The following is a 13,453-nucleotide window of genomic DNA, read 5'->3' as shown; positions in this document are numbered from 1 at the left end:
GTTTCGATGCATAGGGTACGCACAGCTGCTTTATTTGACATTTTATCTGCGCGCAAAAAAAAGCTAAAGCGATTTCTTAGGTTTATTGACGATTTATTATATTGCATAGTTACCTTGAAACTAATGCAGGACCAACGTTTGCATAAAAAAGCTAAGTATGAGATCAGCAGAGCTGCTTTAACATAAGTGAAATCTGACGCCACGACCCTCTCCAGCGTCCTGAGTAGAGCGATGAGACAACATTGAAAACTGGAGTTCAAATACCTAACTGCAAGATTAAATAAAGCTTGACTTTATAAACACCACAACTTAATGTGGTGTTTAGGGTTTAAGAGATGTCAGCACTGAACCTCTGAGAAGAACTTGCTGGCACAAGCACGAATAAATGATTACCATTATCACAATCATTATGATTATGATACAACGAAAATGATTATTTGACCAATTTTCGATGGTAACCTAACCATTAAAAAGGTTATTAACCAATTTTAATGGCCACCATCCTCGATTCGAGAAACCGAAACTATGCCAGCAAAGCTTGTTGTTGGGCTAGTTGGTAAGCCATGTTCTCAGACGAACCAGCGCATAAAGGACAACGGACAAGAAACACGAGCACGGACGACACGGACAGCGCTTCTGACCGTGTCGCCCTCCTTGTTTCTTGTCCGTTGTTTTTTTTTTTGCGCTGGTTCTTCTGAGAAACTATGCCGTCATTTCGTCCCCCGACGTCATACTTACATAGTTCCACCTTTATCCACCATATTGGACCGTGACGTCATCATTGATACAAGGCAGGTGGTAGTTTCTGCAATGCTTTTGTAGATGGCGCTACAAGTATCAATGCGAGATAATAATAATAATAATTGGTTTTTGAGGGAAAGGAAATGGCGCAGTATCTGTCTCATATATCGTTGGACACCTGAACCGCCCCGTAAGGGAAGGGATAAAGGAGGAAGTGAAAGGAGAAAGGTAGAAGAGGTGCCGTAGTGGAGGTCTCCGGAATAATTTCGACCACCTGGGGATCTTTAACGTGCACGGACATCGCACAGCACACGGGCGCCTTAGCGTTTTTCCTCCATAAAAGCGCAGCCGCCGCGGTCGGCTTCGAACCCGGGAACTCCGGATCAGTAGACGAGCGCCCTAACCACTGAGCCACCGCGGCGGGGAATGCGAGATGTGCGAGATGTGCTGTTTTCTAGTTGCTGCCACAAATCGTGCTGTTATCTCAGGGTGGCAGCAGACTCCACGAAATCTCGAAACGTGATGAGTAGTTGCTGCCACAGATGGCGCCGTTATCTCAGGTTGGTAGCAGACCCCACGAAATCTCGAAAAGTGATCAGTAAGAGCTCACGCTCTTAAAATTGCTCCAGGTCATCGTCTGAACAAAAGGCGATATGGTATTGCTGTCTCTAAAGATAAGAGTAGCGCAGCGTCGGGAAGCATCTTGTGTGAGATCTCCCGGGCTTCAAATTCCTGCAGTTGGCGGGCAGTGCCACTTATTCATACCTTTGGCTATCGACGTCCGCATACAGGAATCAGGCAGGGTTTATAAAAGTGGCTTTTAAAGGTGTAACGTCCGCTGCACAAGCAAACAAGGAACCGCTGACGTTACAGAAAAACAAATAAACGTAAAATGCGTACGAAACGCAGAAGACAGTGCTTACGAACTCCGAACTCGTGTCTTTTTTTAAACACAGAAAAATTCCTAGAATGTCCTTTAACGTCCAACTAGGAACTTAGGTAAGATAATGATGGTTTCTTTTAGTTGTGTAATATGATAGCGTCTCCTTTATTATATATTAAGTAAGGGTAGTCTCAAATGGTGGGGATATGGCCATCGTTCAAGTTGTTTGGTGGCCAAATGACGCTTACTGTACTAGGTCTACATGGCGGGGGTCACAAAATCCATTCCTCCGCGCGTTAGCAAAGCTTGTAAAAAGGAGGAAAACGAATGCAAATATTGAGCGGAAGAAGTTGGCCTAAATTTTCTTACGACAACAAATGTGCACCTGGACTGGAAGGGTACAAGTAGTTGTGAAAGTTTTTCTTTTATTTTTTAAGTCCAAGGTCTTAGTTTTTCCTCACAGCTTCATGGCATCTTGGCAATCTCGTAGCAGTATGCCGCGAACAACTTAGCCTGAAAAAAAAATAGTAAACTCTGGTGAGGCTATCATGCGGGCTTGCGTAATGTTACTGTACAGTGCTACTATGGAATCTTAATGGCTTAAGAAGCAAGTCTTGCTGCAGAATCTGAGCATGTCATCTTAAAGGATGAACTATGTCATCTTAAAGGATTAAGTGAATTCAAATGAATACGGGTTCATTCTCCGAGCTAAGCAGGCACTCGTAGGGTTGTGAACAAATACATATGCTTTTCGTTAAAGAATTCCTATTTTTGTTCTATACAGTTGCAAAATAATCACGCAAAAAAAAGAAATGCTTTGGAATGCCAGCAAATACAAGTAGGTCCTGCCACACATCCGTAGGCTGAACAGAGACGTGCTACTCGTTCGGCAGCTTGATACAGCGCGGCACAAAACACACTATCGGCTAGCAATGCGTTAATCCTGGACTCAAACATAGATGACTACCATCGAAGAACAAGTTTTATGACCACCAGCAGGGCACAAGAGGTGACAATTGCCCGAAAGCGCTGAAGGCCGATTTCATTTAACGCTCTGCGTGGCCTGTGCTGTCATAGTTTTTGTGTGATTCTACTTCATAATTGTTTGTGATGCTATACCAGCCAGACACTCGATTTCCACAATATTAACAAACTGTTCAGGGCAAGCGGGCAGGGGCCGGTGAGGGAAGAGCGGTATTTGTTCTCACCCCTCGAACCAGATCTTCTATGGGGATGTACTCGTTTTCAGAGTAACCATCGGAGGCACTGATGGGCATCTGGATCACGTTGGCGGTCACGTGGTCACGTAGTGCGGCTGCGGCAGCTACGGTGCCGCCGCTGCGTATCAGGTCGGGCTTCGTACCGTACACTGCGAAGAACGAAAGGAGCGTTCTTCTGAACGAGTGAGCGCCACAGCTTGTGAAAAGATATATGCGCATGGCTGCCGTATTGTTGTATGGACACTATACTGTTGGGGCTACTGCATCGAAGTACTATTGAGCTAACAAACTTAATCTTTTTTTTTCTTCTCTGCTTCAAATATTTTCTGTTTTAGCGAGCATGTTCAGATAAGGTATGAACTACAACAGCTAGTGCGTCAGGCACGAAAATGGGTTTTTCAGATGCCATGTTCATGGGAAGCGCGATGAAGGGGCATGCATAGTTTTGTTTATTTTATTTATTTATACGCCGACATTCACCAAAAGAGGCTTTCAATAGGGGGTCTGGTTTCATAGAACAGAATACCGCAGGAAGGCACTGCTTTTAAAAAATCAGTTCTTCGCCGTTGCTTAATGGTAAATTAGAGATACAGGAACGAAACATGTGTGTGACCGACACCCCTGAGTATCCTTCCTCCGTAGCATGTGTCGTCGTGTTGCTAGCCATGAATTATATATCACCCATCTCCAACACGAGAAGAAGCCACGATTACTAATACAGAGTATCATGCACAAAAAACACGAAACTACCTAAATGATTGCTTCAAAGGGACACATAGTGTTTCAGTTCCCACGCTCTGGACATGCATTCCATCACGTTCCAGTAAAATTGGTTCAGACCCAGATTTTATACCCGTCGTAAATTAGAGAAGCATATGTGCAACAGACAACTTCTCTTTGGAGGTTAGGGTCCGCTTCAACTTAAGCCTGACCGGATCCGGTTAAAGTAGATGGATTTTTTTTCTATTTGTATTGGCAACGAAGAGCGCTGTTGTGTAATACGAATGATCTTCTGCTAGCCGGAAATCTTGCATAGCATTCTTTGCGCTCTTCCTCAAAGGACCTCTGATAGCAGAAAGTTCAAAAAGAGCTATAACGGGAGCAGGGGGTCTAAAATGTACTTCCATAATTAAGTAAAATGAACTCTCATACTTTCCTCATTGAGCCCTTAAACGTTTCTAAAATTACTTACCAGAGGGAACATTTAAAACTCTCCTCTAGGCATGAAAAAAATTACCAAAGCACCCGTTACCAACTTTTGAAGGAATTAACAATTATTCCCACTGCGTCTGGATAAAACCTCCTTGAGCGTAAATCAATTATATGTTCTATTCTGGGGGAATAAATTCCTATTAGAGAATGCGCTAAAGGGCATGCAATTTTATGCCACTCTGCTCATATTTATGGCTTACCGTGAGCGTGATAACTGCGTGGTCTTTGAGAACGGTTCTGACAATCTTGTAATATTTGCATCTTGAAATAAAGTTTACCGCGCTTGCGCGCTAATACGACTGCTTACTCATGCTACGTTTCACATAGTCCTAATGAAAAGCGAGTCCACAATATCTTCGCAAATGCTTTTGCAAATTTAAATTTGCGTTCCGTTTACCGCGGCTATGACGGCCGTAGTGGCGGCGGATCAGATGCACGTCAGATGCAGCAAAGAGACTGGCTCCCCGTCAGAACGCACTCGCGCGTACAGAGAGAAGTAAACGGAGCAAGCCGTAGCGTTCCAAACCAACTTATCCGTGGGCGAGTGAAATTCCTGCGATATTGCATACGCATTCTGCAAGTGAAACCTCATATTGTTTCTCATGGGCACAGAATGTCCCTTTACTTCTACTGCAGCAGGTGTAATTGCACTTAGAACCGAATACCGTATTCTGCTGACTTACTATGTCCGCATCTGGCATTCTGTATTTTCATCGCCCGCAAACTGACCGGTGATTGCAGGTATGCTGCGAAGTGGGAGGTTTTCTCTACTTTAAGGCGCATTATTTCTCGAGACATTGCAGGGGCTCCCCTATAATTTAACCACGCCCATGTAGTGCTGCACGTACCGTGTTTGACAGCGGATGCAGCGGATCGGAAATGGGCGCTCCTCGGGTCCACTATCCACGGCTCACTGCAGGTGCTTGCTGTGATCCTAGAAAAAAGCGCGGAACTTTCTGTCGTTCTCATTTTTTTCTCAGAGAACACAGCATATGCGGTATAATGTTGCATCTGAAGAACTTTATGAAGTACTTCTTGGTGCTACTATGGAACACTACGTATATTGCATATACATGACGGGAGCCAACAGTGACCGAAACCAAGAAGAATAGGGGAGTTTTTTTTTAGTATTCATTAATGGGAGATTACACAGGTAATAATTTTAATGATAATTGATCACAAAGCAGCAGAAGAAGACCCCATGGTGCCGGTGGGAGCCGAACCCACGACCTTCGTATGTCGTGGGTTCGGATCCAATGGCGGCGTGTGGCTGTCTTTTCTGCTTTCTGGTCAATTATCATTAAAATTGTTACCCACTTAATCTCTTATTCATGAATACAAGAATAAAGATTCCCTACGCTCCTTGGTTTTGGTCACTCTTGGCTCCCGTCATCTATGTCATAATGAGCCTCTCATTTCCTTTTCCTTGTCTTGCTCAACACACATATAGGTATATGGTATAAAGATGGCTGGCAAGTTGGATTCTTCACAGCGCAAACCAAAGTGAACAAGAATTGAGGGGGCTTGGGAGTCATATGTAGAAGTCGGACTGCAGCTGCAAAATCACAAATGGGTTACGCTTTTATTTCAGGAATTCATTTATCCGCTTCATTTTCACTTCACTTTGTCCGCAGATCTTTTTAGGTCAGCCCGCACGCACCACCGAATACCCAAACATTTCAACTGGTACGCAGGTAGTTGACGCTCATGAAAGGGGGCTATGTCTGTGCGGTTGAATATCCCCTTTGCGTGAGCTTCAACGGCCTGCGTAGCAGTTGAAGGGTTCGGGGTACTAAGGGCATCGGTTGTAGCAGTATTCGCACTGAGGGCCGCGGTTGTTGCGACGCGCCTATTCTTTCTATCCTTTATTTCTTATCTGTTTTTCTGAAGCCCGAACTTTGGCGCGTGCCGAATATACAGTCCAGCCTTGTCCCTCCTTCTAAAACACCCTATAACCCACCCTATCACATTTCTTTGGACCCCGGCACAGGCAGGCCTAGCTGGTAACGAGGTGACTCAATCCTGCGCCCGGGGTTTCACTGTCCGGATGCCGGCCATTAAGTACGCCTTCAGCCACATGGCCCCGCTTACTGCACCGGACCGCCTTCTCTCCTTTTATGACAATCACCATTGCCGCCTCGGTCGCCTTGTATACCCACCTCCAGTTCGCAAAACCTCTCGGAATCACGAAATTCTGTAGCGTCAGCTTCGGACTCGCACGCTTCCCTCTCCTACCTCCCTCCACTTCATCCACCCAGCTATCTAGCCCTCCTCGGCTTGTAACTACTGCACCCCCCCCCTTTTCATATCTAATCTCGACCTCATCATGTGGGGCTGTATGCAAGGCTGCCCTGAGAAGCCCAGCGCCTCATCTCCAGGACAAGATACTGGATTGGGCCCAGAGGGTAGCGGAGGCCTACCCAGCCTAGGACCTCTCTCCCTCCACCGCTGCTCCCTTCCCTTTTTAAATAAATAAAGCTTTCACTCACTCACTCATTCAAACGGAACTTGATAGTTAGCTTGCCGTTAGTGCGACACTTTATATCAACAGAATTGCTAAAATCTCGCACTAAACGCGCAGAGTGGCTATCTTTGTCGTGGGTTCTCTCTTGCTCTCGAACAAAAGTTCGTATCTTTCCACGCACGGGCCCTTGTTATCACTGGCACGTTCTTGTACTGTTCACGTTTCTCTCTTCGTGAGGTAGTCCTCGTGTGTCGAGTTGACTCGTCGCGTCCATAAAATGTCGCCAAATATGCTTGTACCAACGCATGCGTCCTTGTTTATTGCATGCGCCGGCCGGACCTTACTTTGAACGCTTGACTCTATTGTAAAGTAAATGAAATTAAAAAGAAATACTTGCGCCGTGATGCTGATAACAGTCGGTGATTTTAAAGACGCATGTCGCACACACTACGTCATCGATGGGTGCTTACAATGGATGTAATGAAACGAGTGCATTTTATTAGAGACAATTTTCTTTGTTCTGTTCCTTGTGCATGCATGAGATCTAGACATTGAACAGCATGCATGCATCCCTGCAGTGGGGTAATGTTGGCGTAAGACGGATTAGACTGCTAATTCTTTTATTTTTCTATGCGAAAAGGTAACCGTGATGTGGCATTACTACAGAGCCGAACTAATCCGAAATCGTTGCGAGAACTTCGAATAGAATTATACCTATTGATTACGCAATAAATGGCTTGTGGACATGTAGACTTGAACGCAAGTCGCGTGACAAGGTAAGCCCAGCCACTCTATACACTATTCCTTACTTGTGTGACCTGAAGCCCAGCTACTCACTTCAGTTTGTTTGGGCTGTTGCGCCTGGCGAACTCGCGTTCGACGTGTCTGGTGACGCATTCACACACCTTCTGGGATTTCTGGTAGGGCACCGTGCGGACGGAAAACTTGCCGGTCACCCGTCCTGGAATTACCGCTTTCTCACCGGGGCCACAGTAATCCCCGTGTATTCCTTGGGAGAATGAAGTATGAAGGACGGAATAGACCATAATGCGCTTCTATTTGATTACAAGGAAGAAATAGTCAGTACAGACACAATATAAGGGAATCATAAGCTCGCTTGTCGCATTGTACTTTGTTTAATGCAGTCAGATACTTAGGCTTCGAAGAAATATTTCCTGTTTGTGGTACACGGGTAGCTCTTTTCAAAACCTAAGAATTTTCAGTTCAGTAACCGGAACCGTACTAGGACGTCGTTGTAATTTTACGAAACAGCTGGCGACGGTTGAGCCAGCCCACAGTAAGACGCAAATGATGGGTCCTGTTTCATAGTTTTCACATTTTTCAGTGGTTCACACTGAACTGTTCATCCACCACACTTAACAAACAACTCGAGATCATCATTTGTCTACTTTAGCTATATCCAGTATGTCGTTCGGAAACAATCACAAGCAGGCAATTAATTCACTCTTCGCAGTCGTTTAAAGCGAAATAGAAAAGTGTATAGCAAACATTCCCGTGTTTTTCAGGGTAATGATATTTTTACTTTGCCCGTGCTGTGGTTTGGGCGAAATTCGTAAACCTGACAACATTAAGGGGCAACTAATTGATCGGAAAATTATATTTTCAGTCCCTTTAGGCGCATGGTTAAGACTGTTAGCATATATAAGTGCTCATTGCTAGTGGGATAAAGTTCAATGAAGCTGAGTGTGTTTTTTACAGCTCTTAGTCGGCCAAATGTTCTTCGGACCTGGAGCCCCACTTCAAGAATTTGAGAGCCAGAAAGACGCAAACCGCTGACAGACGTTCATGAAAGCTGTTTGCCTACCGTGAATGCTGAGGGAAGGGCAGCGCCAGCGATGCATCAGCGTCTCCTTCTTGTCCTCATGGGGTAGTACGCCAACACCAAGTTCCTCACGGTAGGCATTCTGGGAATTGGTCGAATTATGAGCACGTTGTCCGGTCTTGCTAGTCAGAACAGGTTATTCGAGCTCAGGAAATCAATTTCTAACACTGCTAAACTAAGGCACGAGAGTGAAAGTAATTATTAAATTTGTGCGCTGTCTACAGGTTAAGCGTGATCTGACTTTTATTATATATGAGCCTTGTTAATAATCATTGTTACTTACAAACGAATCAAAATCACCGAATGATAAGACCTGACATAACTGCTAATTGCGTTACATATCCAGTAGCGACGCTACTGCTCCCGAGACGGATAAAACTGGCTTGAACCCTATAAGTCATTCCTACTTTTTTTCAAGAAAACAAAAATTAAACATATTATCAGTAAACAAATGTAATATATTGCCAAATTAGAGCTCTGCTATCGGCGCCGCGTTGTGGTTGTAACCGAGCTTCGCAGGCAGTGTGAAGAAGGGTTTTAACGCTAGAAAAATTATGTCGAATAAACGCTCCGATTTAAAAATCATCAGGCAAACTCACGATGACCAAAACAGCGGAATAGTCACCTTCATATCCGGTGCAGAACTGAAAGCCTCAAATGACAGAAGCGCTTCGGTCATACGAGCAAGGTGGGTGAATTAGTGGACTTCCTCAGCAGGAGACGGATGCTTTACAACTTGCGTCACTTTTTCAACTAGACGAAGGGCGATAAGATATGATTTTCTTCGCTTCAATACCGCTTGTTGTGAAAATCTTCACCTCACAGAGAGCTGATGTGCACTTTATACTTGCATGTTAAGGAGCTAGACCAGTTTCCTAAATGCAGCGGCAATCAGATATTAAGCAGGTCATACCCGGCTGAAATCGATGTTTTCGTACATCTTGGCTTCTTCAGCTCTGAGATCGTCAACGTCATCGTTGAAGTCCGGTATTGTGATGCAGCCATCGTCATCGACGAGAGAATTGAGCATATGGGTCACGTCTGGCATAGCTTCTATGCTGAAGTCAAAAAGAGAACTTAGACTGCACACTCGTTCAATGAGGCGGCGGTGTTCGCCGGAATTTTTCAGTAATCGGAATTTGCGTGCTACGAAACTATGTAAACCCATGATACATTTTTACACGGAACATTACCTCACATGTAGCGATTGGATGCGCTGTACCACCGCCGACCAAAGTTTTTTTTATTAAGAAAGTGATGAAAATTATTATACGAAGAGATATTCAAAGTAGCTTTGTCGCTGACTTTGAGTAAAACGATTGGCTCAGTTATACGTATGGTTTGGTATGCGACTAGTTTAAAGGCAAACTAGACGCAAATTCGATGCTACACCTTTTTGTGCCAATTATCAAAGTTAAATTCGTTAGAGCAGTAGTGTCTTTTGCGGTAGTGGGCGATAGGCACAGTGGTAATAACTGTTAAGCATAAAATCGGACATGATCTCACCTATTCAGGCCCCTAGTTCATCATAGATCCTAAGCATTGGTTCCTACTGGTTCCTTGCAGATCAGTGAGGAACTAATAAGCATGCGCAGAGCGTGTCTATGGAGGCCTTGTATTTTTTTTTCCGTGGCTTTCATCTTGTCAGCGCGAAGTGTAATTCTGTTCACTGCAGACAACTAAAGCTTTCGGACGCTTTTCTTTCTGGGAAACCAAAACAGGGACCGTTGCTTCTTCCTTCCTTCTAAGAACTAAAACAAAAAACACGTACTTTTCCCGCCAGAGGCAATAAGAAACGTTCCGCGCTGCTTTAAAGCTCAAAGTTCACAGTTTACTGTAAGTACAGAATTAAATTTTAGGAACATGTACAGAAAAAAGTCTTAAATGACAAAACAAGCAGGTGGCTTCTCCGATTGTACTATCAATAAAGGATAAAAGACAACTAAGAAATTAATGCAACGGTACGAAAAAAGGTTAAGAAAATAAACAATGTAAGTGACAGCATGATATAAAAATACAGTCAAATAGCACAGCCAGTATTCCTGTATATCGATGCAATAAAGTGCAGAACAGAGAAGAGAACAGCATAAAGTAGGCGTGCAGGTTGAGGTAAAAGTGCGAAAGTAGAAAACTTCCAGTTTTACCACTCAAGGATGACCGTAAATGAGGCGTGTATCTCTATTATGTGTCCCTTTTTTCGGGCTTGCTAATATTTTAAATTAAACCTGTCTTTCACTTCTGAATAATGGCAATTCAAACATTAAGCCCCAAATTCCCACGTGGTCAGGGCCCCAGTCTAGCTCGAACACAGTTGGGGCCCACCTCTACCCCAGGTGCCCATAGTGTCCATAACCTAGCACGACTGCAAGTTGCCTTTTAAAGCAAATTTTGTGCATGGCACAGCATAACAGAAATTGGTTGGCGTACCGAACAAGTTATTAGCGCTTTACGAGACACAACTTAAAGGTTTAAATTGGAAGATTCGAATGGTACAAACACGACACAATTTCACTAATTGCTTAGCAGCGTAGCACCTTTCAAGTGAACGTATTTTGTTTAAAGAAATAGGTGACCTAACTAACCCAGTTTTTGTACGTCTATAACAGCCATAAGGACAGCACTCTGCGCAGTTTATACCGCCTTATTTCTAATGACTCAAGATTCATTTCGCAATGATGTCGCATTATAGATTCGCGGAACAAAGCCATTGAATAGACTCTTATATGGATGTCCTGTCGACGGACATCCTCTAAGGGCAAAACCGAACAACTTCGCAAACTTCAAGTCGGCCTCGAGCTGCGCTAAGCGGGAACATGGCAGGAGCCAGGACCATTTGAGGACGCAAGGAAGGAAGGACGCAAGGAAGGAAGGGCACTTAGCTCGTTTGGTTGAAAAGCGCCTCGAGACGGGTGCATGAACGGTAGCAGTTGGTGGTTTCCCCGAAAAGGTGCTGTCGGTTCAAGAAGACTCCTTTCGCCCACGAAACTTGTGTAGCTGAGAACGCCCAGCGCTTGGGCGATGACGTGCGTGCGAAAAAGAAGTAGCCTCACTAGACACGCACGGCGCATTGGCACTAGTTCCGTAAGAACGCGCTGAAAGGACGTGCAGCTGTGTGCTGTCATGTTCTGCTGATCGAGATAAACACTGTACAGCATTTTCGCTCGTGACCGCTCCATCTGCCGCGAAATCTATTATGAAAGGCTGCCTGCGCCCTTCTCTTTCGATTCCCCGCTGAGGACGCCACCTAGCTGACGAGCCGTTTGCAAGACTGCCGATCTCTCCTACAGTGCACTCACAGAGTTCCACCGTAGACACCAGAATGCAGGTCCGATGTGGCGCAGGTTACTTGAATCTGGAAATAGCACAGGCCCCTAGTGGGAAGAAACAAAGAAAAGAGCAGTGTGAACAGGTCAGGGGGCCCAGCTACCATCAAGCCATGACAAGCCACGCATGCCATCGGGCCTGTGTACACTGCTTATCTATTGTTCTCGCGTCCGGTATGATTAAAAAAAGTCAAGAAGGCACAGCACGTTTGTTTCACAAGAGCAACAAGTAACTTGGTTGTAGACTCTGCAACATTTCGTTATTGCTATGAAAAAATCAGTACTTAGTTCTGTGGGCTTGTTCTTTGGTTGCTCGATGAAGATACGAGCAAGATTCGGAATAATTTATTTCGACTGAAGAGCCGCTGGTGCACGCATTCCATTGCTCTTGTGCTACCTAACAAATGTTCAAAATGTTCGTAAAGAAATACCCAAGCCTAGAAAGGATACGCTGTGACACGTGATGTCTGTTCTTGCATCCCCCGAGCTTTCTTCTAAGGTGCTCTCATTCTTTCCGTCTACAACAGACTTCATTTCGTGCAAGGCGCAAAGTATAACCCCATAGCTAATTTTCTTGTTATATTCCTTCTACTTCTGAAATTGAATATCGTATATCGGAACAGTCTCTCAAGCCGGGACCTGGCACATCCATTCTTGTAGTGGATAAGCTGCGCATGAGCTCATTATTGTGTGTGTGTGTGTGTGGGGGGGGGGGGGGGGGGGGGGGGAATGTGATATTGAAGAAACTGTAATACATTAAACAAACAACCCTTGAGCTACTCCACTGAATGAATTCAGGGCAGTGGCATGTGATTACCGCTAGCGCGTTATGCATTCGTTGCACGTAGGGCACCTTCGTCCATCCAACTTTCTTAGCCATCACTTAATTGTGAGGCAACATCGGAAAATTGCAACGTACTATTATGACCAAATTGAAGAGAATGGTCTAAACTTGAGACGCGTTGAAAAATCTTGGCCTTAAAGTTGGTCCCGCGCTCGGACCGAGGAGTTAAGACTGCCATAAGAAACGAATGGGGTGCGTTTATAAGAATATATTGCCGGAAACTACAAGCACCTCGTAGGGAATCTGTTAATTTATTGATTGATACGATCCTATGTTACGATGCTCGAAAAAAATGCGTTGATTAACAACTTCTATTGAATTACTGTCCAGAATATATTGGAATGTTCGGTCATTATTATACTGTTTGAAATATAATTGGCCCAGAACGCAATCAGTAAAAGCACTGTTCTACGAATGATGCGATAATGTTCGTTACAAGAGCAGCGGTTCGTACCTCAGTCCGTAAGAAAGGCACGGTTTATTCCTGGACAGCCAGGATCCACTTGAGATGACCACGGTGTGGATGTCGTCGAAGAAATCGGAGGCACTTTCTGATTTTAGGTATTCAAGAAACCCTTCGGAACCAACCTCTTTCATTGGATCGAAGACGAACTGAAACGCAAAGAAAAAAGCTTGTCTCAGCTAAATTTACTAGGCCTTTTTTTTTTCCAATGTAATTTTCTAGCTCACCTCAAGCGTTCCTTGTGTAGACTGCTATAACTTAAATCGCGAACAAAGCCACACTACAGAAACGTAACATGAAAGAGACCTGAACTGATTTACATCAATTTGAATTTTTAGCAGCTCAACGGCCAACTCATGCATGCATTTCGTGCTTCTTTCTTTTTAAACAAAATTCAGGCACCGTTGCCGCTAGTAATCTCTGCGATCGGCGTAAAACACATCTCGCTCTACTAAATTGT

The 13,453-nt window shown here is 44.5% G+C and overlaps 1 protein-coding gene across 1 annotated transcript; it reads right to left on the bottom strand.

The window, feature by feature from the left end:
- Positions 1-2,033: 2,033 nt before the first annotated feature.
- Positions 2,034-13,131, bottom strand: LOC144130423 (cytosolic non-specific dipeptidase-like). The gene is made up of 8 exons (XM_077664346.1): positions 12,985-13,131; positions 11,660-11,734; positions 9,277-9,421; positions 8,346-8,445; positions 7,358-7,529; positions 4,905-4,990; positions 2,833-2,993; positions 2,034-2,137 (listed from the first exon to the last, which is right to left on the bottom strand). The coding sequence occupies exons 1-8, from the start codon at positions 13,125-13,127 to the stop codon at positions 2,090-2,092; spliced, it is 930 nt and encodes a 309-aa protein (XP_077520472.1). The 5' UTR covers positions 13,128-13,131; the 3' UTR covers positions 2,034-2,089.
- Between the last annotated feature and the right edge of the window lie 322 nt (positions 13,132-13,453).

This window comes from Amblyomma americanum, chromosome 4, assembly GCF_052857255.1.
Source record: "Amblyomma americanum isolate KBUSLIRL-KWMA chromosome 4, ASM5285725v1, whole genome shotgun sequence".
Classification (NCBI taxonomy): domain Eukaryota; kingdom Metazoa; phylum Arthropoda; class Arachnida; order Ixodida; family Ixodidae; genus Amblyomma; species Amblyomma americanum.
This window is presented reverse-complemented; position numbering and strand designations above follow the sequence as displayed.

What these genes read in the sequence shown, in the direction of transcription:
- LOC144130423 (XM_077664346.1), bottom strand. Translation starts at nt 13,127, where the DNA reads ATGAAAGAGGTTGGTTCCGAAGGGTTTCTTGAATACCTAAAATCAGAA. An exon ending in AAAACATCGATTTCAGCCGG is followed by an intron (nt 8,446 to 9,276) that starts GTATGACCTGCT and finishes ACCAATTCCCAG; the next exon opens with AATGCCTACCGTGAGGAACT. An exon ending in AACAGCCCAAACAAACTGAA is followed by an intron (nt 4,991 to 7,357) that starts GTGAGTAGCTGG and finishes GCTTTTTTCTAG; the next exon opens with GATCACAGCAAGCACCTGCA.